Below are 18,730 nucleotides of genomic sequence, written 5' to 3'. Positions count from 1 at the left end.
AGAAAGGGAAACACCATCACCAACAGAAAGGAGATTATGAAGGGAGAAGAAAGGATATGAACATCAAGCAAAAAGAAAAGATGTCTGATGAAAGTAGGGTAAGAAAAAACCCTGAGCATTCTGTGGCCAAACAGACAAGACTGAAAAAGTGTTACATGAGGGTTTAAGGCACTCTGTCCCGTTATGTCAGTAAGACCTAAAGACAGGAGCCTCATGTACAAAGACTTGCATGGATTTCCTACTGAAACGTGGTGTACACCAAAACCCTGAAATTGGTGAAAGCACAACAAACTTCAGATGTATCAAAGTGTGCATATGCATGGATCCAAGTATGTTCCATTTGTACATCCCACTGAACGTGGAATTGAGTGCACATGCACACGCATTAAGCTCCTTCCTTTCCACGCCCTATTTAAATATTCATATCCATGTAAATAGGCCCTGGGAGCTGGGAATCCCCCTCCATCTGATCAGTCAACATGAACACAGAAAAACAATTATACTCATTGTGTGCTACAGATGACTGGAAATGACGAGACATGCAGGGATAGTTTATTTGGTACCCTGTCAAACGGATTAAACATGAAACCATAAAAGAGTTAGTGGGAGTGCACGAGCGTGTGTGTTTGAGGCCATAAATGCTGTGGGCTCAGAGCAGCGCACACACACTGACTTTAAAACAGTGAGGGGAGCTGTGGCCAACAGTGTGACATTCACAACTTTACAGACATGTTTATTGACAAATACTGAACACAGGGAGACAATCAGGGGCCTGTTAAGAAGCTCCAGTTTCACCATCAAGAAACAAATAAAATAATAATAATAATAATAATAATAATAATAATAATAATAATAATAATAATAATAATAATAACAACATTTGAATGTGCACATGCCCAAATGTGCCCACGCTGGTTTCATTCGGAACCATTACGTGAATAAACTATGTACTAATCCCACACGTGCCAGACAGGAGCACAACATGTGGGGTGACATGCCCCCCTCCCATCTGGGTACTGAGGGGCGGTTATGGTTAGGGTTAGGGGAAGGGAGACAGTTATGTTATGGTTATGGTTAGGAGAAGGGGTTAGAATTAGAAATAGTAAAAAAAAAAAAAATGTGTCACAAAATGTCACTCATTTCATGACAGGGGCATGAAAAAATGGACTGGACTGGATTGCCCCAACCACACTGTTAGTCAGGATGAATGAGTCATGCCTTGAACCAGGTCACCTAGCAATGATGTTAGTTAGATGCATTTGTGCATCATATGTGATTTGAACAGTGATGGAATGAAAATGTTTGCAATATGTGTGCAGTTAATAACTACGATTACATTGGATTACATTTACAGCTCACTGTAAATGGTGCTTTAATGTTGGAATGTGATGTATCTGGATGACATTCGAATGATTGCGTTGCACACAGCTGACATGGTGCGGCTCAAGGTTGACTGGAACACTCCTGACCGATTGGCCAGCTACTGTTGGAATGCTGCTGTTGCCAGGATGCCCAGCGTGGGCTGCACCTGTGCGGGCACAGACAACTCCTGGCTCCTCGCCGTATTGCACTCTGGGCTGACTGCAGTTCTGCGCGCAACTCCAGTGACAGTGGCCTTGGTAATCGAAATTGGCTTATGAGCCAGTTATCGTCATTTGCAAATAAATCCTCTCGTTCCCTGAATACACACCCACGTCAGATTGCACCATTTGTAAGGTCCTCTAACAACGCCATTTTACGTATCACTTTGCGTGTGCTTTTATGTCCACCCCTCGTAACTGTAAACATGTAGGTGTGTTAAATGCCCATCAGTGTGTCTCTACATCACTCTGATGTCTTCTTGTTTTTACAATATTAACAGTGTCCTGGCCTCACCTCTATGTGTCAGCAGTGGAACAGTCGTTGCTGTAGAAATGTGTGTACACCGGCCAGGATTTTTGCGTGACGTGCCGCGCATTTCCACAGTCATTTCACTTTTGATACATCTAAACGTTGGCATGGAGATGGGCGTATGCCACGTTTTTGTGCGTAAGCACGCTTTGTACATGAGGCCCCAGTGGTCTGGGATTCTTCTCTCCAAAACCTTTTAAAGTCTACATTCTCAGAGGTGCATCCTGTGATGTTTCAGATGTACAAAAAACTAACAAATTAGACTAAAGTAGAAAACATAAACTCCACACACTGACACAAAGAGCCAACATCAGCATCACAAACTGACAAGAGAAGCTGCTGTTGATAACATTTCACACTGGGATATATATATCTAATAAATGACAAGGATTTTGCTGACCAGAATAAACTTTAGGTCATTTATCTAGCCGTACTGGTCATGGAGATATAGCAGAAAATGTTTTTGCACTTTTTATTGACCTTAAACTTTGTCCAATCCTCTCCAAAGGTTAATCATCTGTAAATAACTCCCAAAAGTAATATTCCCCCCAAGTTTGGTGAAAATCTGTCAAGCTGTTATTTATTATTTAGTTATTTTTGCCAGCATGTTGGATAATAGCACATCCTGGAAAGCTGGTGTAAGCAATTTGTGAATTTTGAATGAGCTCAGATTTATAATTCATACTCAAAGTGGGATTTTCAGCCGGGGTCAACAGGTACAAAGTTCAATGACCTCTTAAGCCCACCAGAGGACAGATGCAGTTTGGAAAATGGCAGATTTGGAATCAGCACACCCAAATTGACAAAGTAAGACCATTTGCCAACTTTTACCTCACATTTGCCTGTATTTCTTTAAATAATCCTTTTTCTCATTTTGGCACCAGTCTAACAGTGGACTCATCATGATTCAGATCTGGTTTGACTCATTTTTCTGCAGGGATCAGCAGTTTGTGAACATGCAGTACACTACGTTGAACAGTAGATGGCACTATCACTGAGACTATCACAGAGAGCATCCAGCAGGAGGCACAGGAAGCTGCACACCATCAATCAAAAACAATCTAAACACGAGACTCAGAGTCAGTAATCACACTGGAAACAAAGAAAAAGATCTCAGTAACCCAACAGATCCTGAAAGTCTTTAAATGTTTCTTCTCCTCAACAGCTGCACCAGTGATTGAAAATAAACAAAGTGCAATTCCAAAGCTACACAGAGACTGGCGCATAAACAACCGTAGTCTTGAATTTATGACAAATTCCAGTGGGATTGGTGCCCCTTGTAAAGTCTCAGGACTCTTTCATGTGTGCGGCTGTGTTCTGCAGCCTGGTATTTCCCCACAAATCACCAGGCCACCGCGGCTGAACGCAGACGTTAACTGGCTGAGAGGAGATTCCAGTCAAAAACCAGTTTAGGAAGCGCTTCGGCTTTTCAGCACAGGAAGGACAATGTCAGCCTGACAAAGTTCAGTGCTCCCTGCAGAGAACGCCACCACACCGGCCGCTTCTTAAACACACGCACACACAACTGAGTGCATCAAGATGAACGGCGCAGTTTGTGTTCCGATGGATCTAGTGAAATTACTGACTAGGAATCAAGTTAACGTGTGAGCTGCAGAACTGAAGTGAGTCAGTCAGGAGCGGTGGGGAGTCTGCAGATGTTCTTGTGAATTAGTTGTGAAAAGCATCAGAGCTACTTACATTTCGCTCTCTGGGAACATTGATATCTGCTTCTCATTTTATAATTTGTGTAGCTGGAAGTCTGCTCGCCACAAAATCAATAAAAGTTGAGTACCTGCACATGAAAGCTGCCGATTTAATTTCCTCAATAAGCAAATAACATTAAGGAACTTAAAGGGTAAATGGGATTTATTCAACCTGGACTTTATTGTTAGATGTTTTGGGGTTCAGTTTTTCCACCCCGGTGGAAAAAAAAGATAAACTGGTCCAGTTTTGAATAAGAATTCTGACACTGAGACACACTAAACAGCCATACGACACAAGCCTGTGGGGCAAGCTGTAAGCCTCAAAGTAAACCGCTTCTTAACGCCACTGTTTAAGTCAAAATGTCAATAGAAGGGTCTTTTACCATGGAGAGGATCCATATGTGTGCATGTTTACCTCTGTAAACCTAAAGAAATATTTTAAAATGACTGATCATCCAGGCAGCGACTTGCATTAGTCTACTTCCTGTTTGGCGATGCTGCTCTCCAATAAGTGCATGCTTGTTGAAGGGGTTTGTTCCTGTTGTAAACAGAAGAACAAGCCGCTCATCAACAATAGACTTGTGTGCACCCCAAAGAGAGCATCACCAGCCAACATCTATGGACTTAGTGGAAAGTATAAAAGTAGTATAAAAGTCGCTTAACAGGAAGAAGGGGGAGGTGAAGGTCTAGTGGTTAAAGTGTCTAGTGGTTAAAGCATTGGGCTTGAGACCAGAGTGTACGGCCCTTGGGCAAGGTCCTTAATCCCCTAGTTGCTCCCGGTGTGCAGTGAGTACCTAGTATGGCAGCACTCTCAATCAGGGTGAATGTGAGGCATTATTTGTGAAGAGCTTTGAGCGTCTGAGGAAAAGCGCTATATAAATGCAGTCCATTTAAAACCTTCCTTACATACTTGTGTACCCCATAGTGATCCTGTCGGTTGTCACAATCCAACCCCTCATCCACGCCATGACACTTGGGTAATGGATGAAGTAGATACAATTGGATACAAATGAGATTCCTTCATCAGGTATCGAGGCTTACACTCCTGGACAGGGTGAGAAGCTTGGCTATTCAGGAGGGATGGCAACCCCAACATCCACTCTAATCTAACTCCAATCCAACCCCTCATCCATATCGTGACACCTGGGTAACAGATCAAGTAGAGGATTACCTCTTGTGGCAGAATATGGTGAGGACATTGTGTGCCCTGTGACTGCTACAGTAACCATGAAAACCCAACAGGAACCTTGAATGCGAGATGGCTAACAGGGCTCTGGTGAAACAAGAAGTGGTCAACAGCGGATTAAGTAGAGGAAGTGACAGCTTGTAACCCAACAGCTATGAAGGTAGATGAAGGCTGCAGCAGGTCCTCAGACCCTGATCGTCTTGGATGTCCCAGCCATTGGACCAGTCTAAGGATCTGTCAAGGACCATGTGTTTGTCAGTGTGCAATGGCATTCCCACCCTAAACAAACCCATGCACAGGTGTCTCTAGATTGACCCCAGACATAACCCCATCCGAGAATCACTTAAAAATTAAACCGAAGGATTGCCGCAGTGATGTTGGCAATGAGTGAATGTCTCCATACCACCAGACACTTCTAATGACATGTTCACTATTCAGAGGCGACAAGAAGTGTTTTACGCAGTGCAGTCTCACACTTTTTTTTCATGATAATGTCAAGATGTGGTCAAGTTTAAGTCACTATTTTTAACCCTAATCCTCAAATATAACCACCACAATGCTCCCCACCCCAGATCACCACAGATAATTTAATGATACTGTCACGAAAATGTATCATATCACAAACTAGGAAAAAAAAAAATCACTTTTGTCGATGCAATGTAGCAGCTTTTCTGTGTTGTGTTTTTTTGGGGGGGTGGGGGTGGGGGGGTGTACATTCTGTCCAGTCGGCTAAAACCTGGGCTCTGGCCTGAGTGGCCAGAGTATCCTTTGGCTGTTGGGGGAGTGAGGCCTATATTGACTACCACATATACAGTAACTCCTGCTGGCCTCCGTCACACTATCACGAACTTGGTGTGAGATTGGGTTGGGTTTACAATGAAAATTCCTAGGTTGCCCCATGAGCTAACACTGTATAGCTGTTTAACCCATGACAGTGTTAGTATTCTAAGCAAGGCTTTGAACCGGTTCCTGGAACAAAAACAAAAATCAGAAACTTTTGGTATTTTGCTAGGAACGAAAACAAAACCAGAAACTTTATATTTTCTTATGTTCCTGAACAGAACCGTTTATTTAAAATAATGGTAACCGGTTAATAACGTTATTTATTTATTTTTTATTCTTGAAAAGATTTCCTTTTACAATGACCCGGTGAGGATTCCATTAATGCTCCATATACAGTTGGTGGTGGTAACGGACTGTGTTGGGTTTACAAACTGCCAATAAACATGACAGAAGAAGAAGAAGACCCGGTGATGCTCACTTCCATCTATCATTCATTTTGGTTGTTGGTGGGGGGTCAAAGTGCCGGTGTCTTGTGTTTCACACTGAGTAATGCACCCAGAGCAGACAAACATCGACAGACTTCTTTAAAAATACTGCATTTATTTGTGTCATTATTAGGCTTTTTTGTGTCTTGGTGGCTCAAATGGGATTTATTTTATTTACATCACAAGCAGAATGCTGAAGATACATCAGATGGATGAACGCTAGTGGGAATATAGTTAAACTTTTAAAATAGCTTGTTTTTCTTGATGTTGACGGGAGAAAGTGCAGGAGTTCTCTGGTTCAGGCTGAGAAACGCACCCGGAGCAGACAAACACTGAGGGATTTCTTTTAAAAAATATTTCTTTAAAAGTATATCCCAGACATCATATTCCAAATGAAGAACATCTTATCATCAGGCTGTGATGATGAATCTGAATGAAATAACATAACAGGTCAGATTAAGACTTTATTTTTAAAATGTGTGAATGGTTTTAATATTTTAAACACTTGAACTGTATGAATGGTTGTGTGTGGACTGTAGCTTTTGCTACTGAGCCAATCAATGGGCAGGAGTGGGTTTGCGCTGGCTTCCCTGCGAGGCTGAGTGCAACACAGCACAGTGTCTTTTAAAAATACATGAAACGCAGTAACACACTGCTTCACTTTAAATCTATACTCAACAAAAATATAAACGCAACACTTTTGGTTTTGCTCCCATTTTGTATGAGATGAACTCAAAGATCTAAAACTTTTTCCACATACCCAATATCACCATTTCCCTCAAATATTGTTCACAAACCAGTCTAAATCTGTGATAGTGAGCACTTCTCCTTTGCTGAGATAATCCATCCCACCTCACAGGTGTGCCATATCAAGATGCTGATTAGACACCATGATTAGTGCACAGGTGTGCCTTAGACTGTCCACAATAAAAGGCCACTCTGAAAGGTGCAGTTTTGTTTTATTGGGGGGGGATACCAGTCAGTATCTGGTGTGACCACCATGTGCCTCATGCAGTGCAACACATCTCCTTCGCATAGAGTTGATCAGGTTGTCAATTGTGACCTGTGGAATGTTGGTCCACTCCTCTTCAATGGCTGTGCGAAGTTCCTGGATATTGGCAGGAACTGGTACACGCTGTCGTATACGCCGGTCCAGAGCATCCCAAACATGCTCAATGGGTGACATGTCCGGTGAGTATGCCGGCCATGCAAGAACTGGGACATTTTCAGCTTCCAAGAATTGTGTACAGAGCCTTGCAACATGGGGCCGTGCATTATCCTGCTGCAACATGAGGTGATGTTCTTGGATGTATGGCACAACAATGGGCCTCAGGATCTCGTCACGGTATCTCTGTGCATTCAAAATGCCATCAATAAAATGCACCTGTGTTCTTCGTCCATAACAGACGCCTGCCCATACCATAACCCCACCGCCACCATGGGCCACTCGATCCACAACATTGACATCAGAAAACCGCTCACCCACACGACGCCACACATGCTGTCTGCCATCTGCCCTGGACAGTGTGAACCGGGATTCATCCGTGAAGAGAACACCTCTCCAACGTGCCAAACGCCAACGAATGTGAGCATTTGCCCACTCAAGTCAGTTACGACGACGAACTGGAGTCAGGTCGAGACCCCGATGAAGACGACGAGCATGCAGATGAGCTTCCCTGAGATGGTTTCTGACAGTTTGTGCAGAAATTCTTTGGTTATGCAAACCGATTGTTTCAGCAGCTGTCCGAGTGGCTGGTCTCAGACGATCTTGGAGGTGAACATGCTGGATGTGGAGGTCCTGGGCTGTTGTGGTTACATGTGGTCTGCGGTTGTGAGGCTGGTTGGATGTACTGCCAAATTCTCTGAAACGCCTTTGGAGATGGCTTATGGTAGAGAAATGAACATTCAATACATGAGCAACAGCTCTGGTTGACATTCCTGCTGTCAGCATGCCAATTGCACGCTCCCTCAAATCTTGCGACATCTGTGGCATTGTGCTGTGTGATAAAACTGCACCTTTCAGAGTGGCCTTTTATTGTGGGCAGTCTAAGGCACACCTGTGCACTAATCATGGTGTCTAATCAGCATCTTGATATGGCACACCTGTGAGGTGGGATGGATTATCTCAGCAAAGGAGAAGTGCTCACTATCACAGATTTCGACTGGTTTGTGAACAATATTTGAGGGAAATGGTGATATTGTGTATGTGGAAAAAGTTTTAGATCTTTGAGTTCATCTCATACAAAATGGGAGCAAAACCAAAAGTGTTGCGTTTATATTTTTGTTGAGTGGCCTTTCTGTACGTGCATGTGTGCGTGTGTATGGCTTTGATCATAGACAAACTGGGGAGAGCTGACATTTGCCATTTGGTATGCTTATGTATTATTGGTCAATCTATAGCCTGTGGATCCACATGGACAATGTGCCAGCACACAATAAGTTTATGTCAGGGGACCAGCGCAGACCCTCTTTATTTTAAAAGTCTTTATTTTACTCGGTGCCTCGTTTTGAAAAGTTCTGGCTTCTGGTGCCTGCTGCAGAACGCTCTATTGTCTTCTTCTCTATTTATTGTGGGAACGTTACAGCGCCACCTACAGGTCTGGCATATACAGTGTTTTCAGTGTCCCACAGCTGACATGGAATGTTAATAAGCTGACAGGAATGATATTTTTTTTCCAGACAACAAAATAAGCAAATGAATCAGATGCGCATCAAGTGAAATGATTAAAAAACAAAACAAAACAAAACAAAAAACTGTACCCTTTTGTTGTGTTCTGAGTTTGCCGCCTCCGTTTTGTTTGGATCACTTTCACCTGTAGGGGCAGAAAGCAGAGAAAACACTGTAAAATGTCACACATATAAATCAGGGGAGTTAATTAATGAATCAGTGTGTGCATGTTCAGATTTACAAAACATACAGAACATCACATTATTCAAAGTCGGACATTTCAGTCTAAATAGTTAAATATCTCATAGAAGTTTTATTCTATAATAATTTCACACCAGTTTTACGGTGGCCAAGTGGTTAATGCGCTTGGTTTCAGTTCAGAAGGTTCCGGGTTCAAATCCCACCCCTGCCACACTTTTCCATGTAATGTGGAGTTGCGTCAGGAAGGGCATCCGGCATAAAACTTGTGCCCAATTCAACATGCAGATCCACCTTGGATTTGCTGTGGCGACCCCAAGTGCAAACAAGGGAGCAGCCGAAGGGACTTACTCACTGTCATGTGTGACTGTCATATTACAAAGTGAATGTAATTTCATAATTTATTTATCAGATGCAATGTAGATTATTAAAGATATAGCCCAGAATTGCCCTTAAAGACACTTAATTAATTAATTAATTTTCTATACCTGTTTACTGTGTGTGTGTGTGTCACTCTCCTGTCCAAACAGCACCTCGGAATGGAGTCAAACTTGGCACACATATACTTTGACAGAGAGTGATACAGGCTATTGAGCACTTTAGTAGTAGTAGTAGTAGTAGTAGCAGTAATTAAGGAGATATACACTTTTGTGCTGCATCATCATTATTGGCAAGTGAGCTAAAGGTTGGTGTCCAACTTTTCTAGCTTTTTCCTTTGAACTTTTTATCTCTTCATTTTTGCAAGTAACATAAATAGTAGTAGTAGTAGTAGTAGTAGTAATAGTACGTAGCTGTCTTTTTTTGAGGCAGCTTGAGTTGCGCCCTAACAGTTCTCTAAAATTCGGGATTGGTGGGTGGTGATAGCTTTGTTGGTGAAGATGAAATTTCCATTTCTGTCTCTGAATTAAAGGTGCCCATATGTTCTGGGCCCGGTAATGCTACATTTACACATAACGATGACAAGTCACGAATGCCACGAAGTATACATTCTTGGCCGCTGATCACGAATGTGATGATTTGAGGCAGAGGCCTCAGGAACTGCTGCAACCTGTTACCACGTATTATAATTAATGGCACGTGTTGCTGGCGAATTATCAGGAACAATTACGCACCGTCAAGAATAATGTTCTGCGCTGTTGCGCACTGTTCCACACTATTGTGCGGAACAGCACATTCTGTTACATTGTGAATGAGGCGAATTGTCTCCACACACACACCCATATTCATCCATCAGCTGCTGAACAATTCAGTTCGCTCCAGTTTGCTCCTCAAAATCCACAGCAGAAGAACTTTGTGACTGCATATTTCGTTGGGCTCTGTGCCATGGAGTGGCACAGAGAGGAGGAGGAGACTGACAGAGCCAGATGTGTGGCTCTACGCGGCTCTCGTCTCGCTCATTTTCCTAAACATCAGGCACATGCAGCAGGTGGAACACCTGCAGAAGCGCGCTGATGAGCACTGGAATGACACTTTTAGCTGACTTGGCGTTACTGTCCTTCTTCAGCATACTGCAGCAATGAAACTGAATGCGGTGCAGCAGGTTTAATTGTGCGCATGTCAGAGAAGATGTCACCACTTATCAAGACGGATCAACACGCTCAGTTGCAACCTCCACGACATGAGGTGAAATGAGGGTGCTGCGTGACATTTGTGGAAGATTTTTTTGACAGCCAAAAACATGCTCCACAAAAACACAAATATCACAAATATCTTCTAATCAGCACTAATAAATTTAAAAATGAATCTTGTTGAATCGACCTGATTTGTAATTTGTCATCCTTCTCACTGAATGTGTTTGAATTCACCATAATCTCTGGGTTAGTAAACGTTAGTGCTACTAAGATTTAAAGAGATGATTTTAATATTTTAATGCTTATTAATGATGATGTTTAGTATTGATACATTATTTTGCATTGTCCCAGGTACCTTGAATTTCTGATTTATTATGAATTTGTCATTACCTTTGCAGTTTATGGATATGGTGAACACTAGCATCGCGCATGGGAGTACACATACAGACGATTTCACTCACTATAGCCTCTAAATGTAAAATTCATAGGTTTATATGGATGCACAATACTGAACCAGCAGGTGTCAGTGTTCACAAGGTGGCAACACAGCGTGTGGTATCTTCCATTTCATGCGGACTCCAAAAAATGTTCAGAACAGTCTGGAACAGTGTTTCAAGTTAGCCATCTCTAATCTGCATTACCAACAAAATGTTGTATCTATTCTTTAATTCCAGTTTTACTTCCCTTTTCTGTTGTGTATTTTACAACAGCGTTTTAGGGCTGCATTTAATTTTTTGTTTTTTTAGACTTCGAGAACAAAGTCGTAATATTATGAGAATAAAGTCATAATATTATGAGAATAAAGTTGTAATTTGAAGACTTAGAGAATAAAGTTGTAATTTTACAAGAAAAAAGTTGTATATTATGACTTTGTTCTTGTAATATTATGACTTTTTTTCTCGTAATATTACAACTTTATTCTCGTAATATTATGACTTTATTCTGGAAGTCTAAAAAAAATATATGTATGAAACAGAGACTGTTTCAAAGGTTTCAGAGTGTTTTGAAACAGTGTTTCAAATTAGCCAACAGTAATTTGTAGTAACAATGGAAAGTTTTAACATCATCCCCAGCCACACCTTCTATCACTTCTTTAATTCTTATTTTACTTTACATTTAGTTGTATATTTCTCATATTTGCCCACAGAGTGTCTTCATGTTTCTCCCCGAAGTACCTAACTTAACTGTGTTTATTAGCTGATGTTAACATGAGGAGCAGGGCAGAAACGTCCTTGGAATGTTACATAGTCAAAACAAAGTCGTCTTTGGAATGTTACATAGTCAAAACAAAGTCATCTTTGGAATGTTACATAGTCAAAACAAGGTTGCTTTTGGATTGGTCTGATTCAACTAAATTCACCATGAACTAATCACTTCATCCTTGTTATATGTGCTTGTTTTAGTGAGATGAGTTACAACATGATAGCAGTTACTGTTTCTGAGTTATCGTCTGCACAAGCTGGCTGAGATGGACTAACTTCCTCACCCCCTCATCTATCCTTTTGCTGTTTTAGCCCTACGCTATTACCAAAGCATGGAAAAATTCACACACCACAAACTCATTGGACATGAGTTCACAGTAGTTTCCATAAATATTTCCATAAACAGTGCTGCAGATATATTTTATGGTTCGTTTTTTTGTCTGCTGTGGCTGAAGAGAGCTGGTGAGAACCAAACGTGGTGAGAAGTGCATAAAATCTCAGCACAGCTGCTTGTCACCATCATGTAAACTGCCTGAATGACCCTCCAGAGGATACTTTCAGGTCAGTGTACTTACTGTGGAGCTCAGGCATGCTCTCTGTGTCATATTCACTGGGATCTGGAAAACAGATTAGAAGAAATGTGGAGAACTCAGTTGTGTTTCGTTTCGGCACACCATCATGCAGTGCAGATTTTTGCTTTCTGCTTTTCAATACAATGAAAACTAGGACACTTGGAGAACAAAACTTGCACTGAAATTAAAAATATTGCTATGTGTTGCTACAATACAGTGACTTTGTGAACATCATTCCTCTCTGAACAAATATTCTGATTAAGATACGAAACAGAATTGGATCTGATTCTGTCACTATTTGTTTGGGATGTCCTGTTGACATGAATGATGGACAGAGAGCAAAAAGACCAGCAGCTAGTGTGATTGGGGTGTAAATACTGCTGTCACTACCTCTACGAACTGCTAGTTTACAGAAAAGAGTATTGAATCAACAAAATTTGAACTCTATTTAATAATAATGACTTGGATTTATTGAGCACTTTTCAAGGCAACCAAAGCTGGGGCAAGCTGAAGGAAGCATGGCTGCCATTCTGCGCCTACAAACCCTCCGTCCACCATCTCATTTATACACAGGCAAGGCGGGTTAAGTGTCCTGCCCAAGGACACAACAGCAGCATGCAGATTTTGGACTGGTTGGGAGCCGGATTCGAACCGCCAACCCTTTGTCCACAAGACGGCTTGCTCTACTAACTAAGCTATTGCTGTCCTGACTCATTGGATTTTCGCCATATTTGAACAGGACACCATGAATGTTTTCATTGCTTGATACACTTAATTTCTTTAAGATGGCGAAAAAAAAAAAAAAACGGCTTCAGAAATAAAAACTTTCCTGTTGCTTGGAGCCCCCAATGAAAGAACACGTGGAGAAAATGATTTGCTGTCCTGAAACACAAGATAAAACAGTTTATTCAGGAACTGAATCATTATTTCAAAGTGGTTGGAACACATTACAAACAAGTGCTCACACAAATATTCACTTTTTCAAAAATCTCGACACATAGAAAAACGATACTTTCATAAAAGGTTTCTTCCTGTTAAAAGGGAGTTTTCCTTCCCACTGTCACCAAGTGCTTGCTCATAGGGGGTCGTTTTGACCGTTGGGGTTTTTCTGTAATTATTGTATGGCTTTTGCCTTACAATATAAAGCGCCTTGGGGCGACTGTTTGTTGTGATTTGGCGCTATATAAATAAAATTGATTTGATTTGATTTGATAAAATTTGCTGTTTTGAACAACTAACTGATGCAGTTGTTTCACTGTTAGGAGATGCATGAAACAGGAGGATGGAGATTCATAGTGGACAGTGGGGACACCCCACCCCCCTGGCAAAGTGAATTCCTGGTTATGTCCATGCAAGCTGATTAAGTTTTTGACTGTACGTGGACAAAATAACTCACTCTTATTGATTCAATGTGCTGATTTTTTTTATTTTTTTTTATGGGTGTACTGCAGTGAGTTGATTGCTGGAACCATCCGGGATTTTTTTTTCTTTTACTTTGTTTAACCTTCTGAGATAATGTGTTTTGGGGCCTGTACTCTAATGAGTAGATTTGTTGCGGAGAAATCATTTCAGTGTGTGAACAAGAACACTGAGCATTAGTGCACAATTGTAGATGACACCCTCTGAGCTTTGAGGGCCCAGTGGACCACGATGGAACACAGAGTGAAAAGACAGGAAAAGAATGTGAGTGGGAGCACTAGTGCATGTTGGCTTTATTTCTTGTGGTCACAGGGGCGCATACCTTTAACGACAAAGTGATTATTTCCAACATAATGCTCACATTAACATGCCTTTTTACAACTGTGTTTATTAACCACAGTTTGTTACGCTGAACTGGGTTTCATTTAAACACTTGAGTCCCTCCCTTTCAGTTGGACTGGATCACTCACATCCAGGCACAGAATGGGAGACGTGACACAAACCGGTGGGCTAAACCAGCTGAGCAGCTGGTTCTGCAGCCCCTCCCAGGAACCTCCAGGGTGATTCAGTGTAAACAGTATCAGGCAGCGGGTCCGTATGTCCATAATTCACTGACCTCCTAACGCTGTGATCTCACCGGTGTGTTTTATGAGGCTCAGATTGTCTCCTAGTGGATGTGTGCTCCGCTTCATTGAGGTTTGTTTTATTTGCTCTGAGTGTTGCCGGAGGATGTGGCCGATGCCTTGTGAAGTTGCTGAGCGGTGAGATGTTTAGAAAGGTTTTGATCAGAGCTGTCACTACACCAGCCTTTGAACCGAGAGAGCAAATACGATTTACATTATCATGCTCATTAACGAGGGCCTCAGGCTCTCCATGCACCACATGTGCTTACAAAAAGCAGTGTAAGCAGGTCAGTTCAGGATAAAACCCTGACATATGAAGACCTGGACAAAGGCTTGTTCAGTCATGTAGCACTGGGCCCAACTGTAAAGAGCCAAAGCTGGAAAAAGGGAAAAGATGGAAGAGATTAAATTCTCCTGACAGATTTGGCAGTCTGATGATAACACATTATCATCTGCAAAAGAGACAAAAAGTGCATCACTGTGAAAAGTTACAACTGCACATGTCAAGATCCTGTAAACATTATGCATCACGAGACAAGAAATACCCGCACAACAGTTCTTAATGGGCATATAAGTGATCTTATTTATTCGATTTTGGAAAAAAAATTAATTAAAAAGTGATCAGAAGATATTCTGCACGTGCGCCTCACTGTTGATGGAGGACCCCCACATAACACCTGGCCGTGGTCAACTGGGTGATCATGAATGTGGACTGATCTGTCAAAGCAAAGTGCCAGTTATAAACCCAACTACAAGCTACAGGGGTGTTACTATCTTCTCTGCAATGTGCCAGATTCTTGCAAGGGTCATTATTCAGTGCCAGCTGCATACTGCTTAGTGACCAAAGCAGGCTGGTTTTGTCCCTAGGAAGCCCACCATTGACAGCAGGTTTACGCTGCAAGTGCTCATCAAATGCAAACTTGAAAATCGACTGTTTTTTTTTTTTTGTTTGTTTGTTTTTCAACCTGTGTTTTCACAGCGTGTTTGATTCAGCTGATGGAGCTGCTTTGTGGGGCCTTCAGAGAATTTGCATCATTGCTGGTTTACATGAGCACTGTAAATACTGTGCGAAGAGGAAACTGAGTCATATTGTTTGAGGTCACTCTGTTCTCTGAACCTACTGACCCTGTTTTCTTGCAAACAAGGCATTGTTAAAGGCCCCTTCACACATAGTGCGAAGTTTGGCCGAATACAGCGAAACAGCGCCAAACAGTTTGAATTAGCGCACCACGAAACATCGCACCGACAGGCACGTGTGCACGATCCTGGTGCGAGGGTTTGTGCATGCAATGATGCCTTTCGAGCTGCTGATGTGGAATAAATAAATAATTTTTAAAAAACATACCACCCACAGGATTCATACCCGCACTTTACTGATTGCCAGCCTGAAACTTTACCACTGAGCCCGTCACTGTTCTGTAAACAGTGCAGGGAAAATGCCTGAAATCAACAAAGAGATAGACATATTTAAAAAAAATAAAACCATACACCATAAAAACCCACATTTTATATTGAATCCCTCTTATCAAGCGTGTAATACAAATATGATCTGTCTGTTCCGCTGGAGATGACCCATGGTCACAGACATACAGTCATGAAATGACATAAATGAGAAGTAATTCGTTCTTCTCATGTCCACATGTGCTGGCACATGTCCAGCCGGCCCACGCGCATGTCCTGCCCGACATGCGTGTCTTGTGGATGGTGCGCCAGAACTGACACCGCGTCATATGGAACAGAGCTCACGTGAGTGATGTGAAAGTCATATCTCCCACTGTGTGTTCGGCTCTGATGGCCTGTTTCAGCCTGGGGGTAGCCTGTCAATAGGCTGCAGCGAGGGAGCTACAGCCCACAGTGATATATGTGACATCACCCCTCATTATTACAAAGCCACGACATTTGCACAAGTACATCACTCACTTATTCATCTTCAACCGCTTACTCCAAGTGATGGTCACAGGGGGCTGGAGCATATCCCAGCAGTCATAGGGTGTGAGGAGGCGGTACATATGGGTGATTCTTAGACTACGGGCACTTATTATGTCCTTTGATCATATTGTATGAAAAACAGAAAAAAGGGGAAATTTCACACTTTTATAGTTATCTTTACAATGAAAGTGTTTTAAGAAATTTGTTCTAGTAGTCTATGATGACTTTTTTCACCTTTTTTCAGCATCATTATATGCAAATATTGCCATTTTGTGCTTGTCCCACACCTAGACTTTTGATCTTCAATGATAAAAATGAATGGTAAAAAAAGCATTTTTTCTAATGTTTTAAAATATCTCTGAATAAAATATCAGTAAAATAATCAAAACATAATTGGGGTATTCAATGTCATACAACTGTTGTGATTTTTTAAACAAAATTGCCGTAATTTCCACCACAACACTGTAATGTCCCTTTAAACAGTTTGTATGAAAGATTGTTTGGGTAGTTTCTATGGAGATAAACAGTGACATCAGAGCACATGTATATAGCGCAAAATCACAACAAACAGTTGCCCCAAGGTGCTTTATATTGTAAGGCAATGGTGTGGTGGAAATTACATTTACAAGGCCAATAGTGCCCGTAGTTAAAGAATCACCCATATATGAGAAATGCTTCATGAAGCACTCTGTGTTGTATTCACTTAACACATAGAGCACATATGGGTAAATGTATCTGTTGTACAATGCCAAATTTGAATTCAAATGGCTGATGCACACTTTTAAAATACAATATAAAATGCCGCCGTTTACTCTCCATAAATCCTTTCATTTATCGGGGATTTCTTAAAGAAAGCTCCAGCTCTGCAGATTCACTTCTGACCTGCTGTTTTTCCTGATGGCTGCTGACAAAGTGAATGGGGCAGATTTGAATTATTTTATGTTGCCCCTGCAGTAACTGTGACTTGAAACCTGACATTTGATCATTTTTGTAACACTGGAGTCACGCTGCTTCACTGCTTCCACTGCTTTGGTGGTCTTCAGACCCTTTCACTCAGGCCATTTTCACACTGCAAACATGAACCTTTCTAAACATTACCTAGTGGAGCTAATATGTGAGAAGGAAACTGTCCAAATCAGTTTGACCGGATATTAAAGTTAAGCTGCTAGCTCCCTTGGTGCTTCACAGCGAGTGAACGGGCATGCTGATTACATTCATGTCACACAACTGGCACAAAAATGTAAGGATACAACAATCCAAACTTCTACCAGTACACACTGCCACCAAAATCAGACCAAGATGGATTGTTATCCACATAGTGTTAGTTTCCACTCAACACCCAGTGGTTTTCCTGCCCAACGCTCACGTAGTCTACACCATGAGTACTCTTGCTCATGTGGGTGTGTTGCTCAAAAAAGAAGGCAGCACTGGCACTTTTGTTTTGTGTGCCACCAGAGACTGTTTGTACCATAGACCAGCAAATACTGAGTCCAAAGTGGGATGCAGTGTATTTGTGGTATGTAAAGAGTGCAATATTCAAATATGCTTTACATAAGTGGGTAATCTCATCCACATAAAATCCTTAGAAGATTGCCTTGCATCAGTGAGAAGCTGGATGTCTGGCAACTTCCTACTTTTAAACTCTGATAAGACTGAAATGATGGTTCTTGGTCCAGTGACACATCGGCATCAATTTGACCAGTTAACGCTCAGCCTAGGCTCGTGTGTCATACATCACACTGACAAAGTGAGGAACCTTGGGATAATTTTTGATCCTACATTGTCCTTTGGCCTCCACATTAGAAATACTACAAGGACTGCTTTCTTCCACCTGCGAAATATAGTGAAGATTTGTCCCATCTTGTCTGTGGCTGATGCTGAGACCCTGATTTATGCGTTTGTCTCTTGTAGATTGGACTACTGCAGTATTCTATTTTCTGGTTTACCACGGTCCAGCATTAGGGGTCTCCAATTGGCTCAAAATTCTGCAGCCAGACTTTTGACACAAAGCAGAAAGTTTGACCACATTACACCCATTTTGGCATCTCTTCACTGGCTTCCTGTCCCTGTGAGATCAGATTTTAAGATTCTGCTACTACTCTATAAAATTATTCATGGACTGGCACCTCCCTACCTAGCTGACCTAATTAAACCTTACATACCGGCCCGGGCTTTATGTTCTCAGGGTGCAGGACTACTTTGTGTCCCTAAGGTGAATAAGAAGTCTGCAGGCCATACAGCTTTCTCTTATCGTGCCCCTGTTCTGTGGAATGATCTCCCTGCCTCAATAAAACAGTCAGATTCTGTGGAGACTTTCAAGTCCAGACTTAAGACGTACTTATTTTCCCTTTCGTATAGCTAGCATACTGGCATAGTATAGTCCTACACTTTTTACTCTTTTAATTCATTTTATTAGTAAAGAGAGAGTGCCGTGGCCTCAATTTTATCTAAAGTCTGGGTCTTTTAGTGAAGCTTAGGGCTAGTGGCCAGCGATCACCTTA

General features: G+C 41.7%; 1 protein-coding gene across 1 annotated transcript in view; it reads right to left on the bottom strand.

The window, feature by feature from the left end:
* The window catches only part of LOC117524958 (melanophilin-like), a 96,331-nt gene that overhangs the window by 47,245 nt on the left and 30,356 nt on the right, over positions 1-18,730 (bottom strand). The window contains exons 4-5 of the mRNA XM_034186771.1: positions 12,262-12,303; positions 8,808-8,860 (exon numbers count right to left, since the gene is read on the bottom strand). Coding sequence (XP_034042662.1) covers positions 8,808-8,860; positions 12,262-12,303 — 95 coding nt within the window. The remainder of the gene's footprint in view (positions 1-8,807; positions 8,861-12,261; positions 12,304-18,730) is intronic.

This window comes from Thalassophryne amazonica, chromosome 14 (assembly GCF_902500255.1).
Source record: "Thalassophryne amazonica chromosome 14, fThaAma1.1, whole genome shotgun sequence".
Classification (NCBI taxonomy): Eukaryota; Metazoa; Chordata; class Actinopteri; order Batrachoidiformes; family Batrachoididae; genus Thalassophryne; species Thalassophryne amazonica.
Note: the sequence above shows the minus strand (reverse complement) of the source record. Positions and strands in the feature narration are given on the sequence as shown.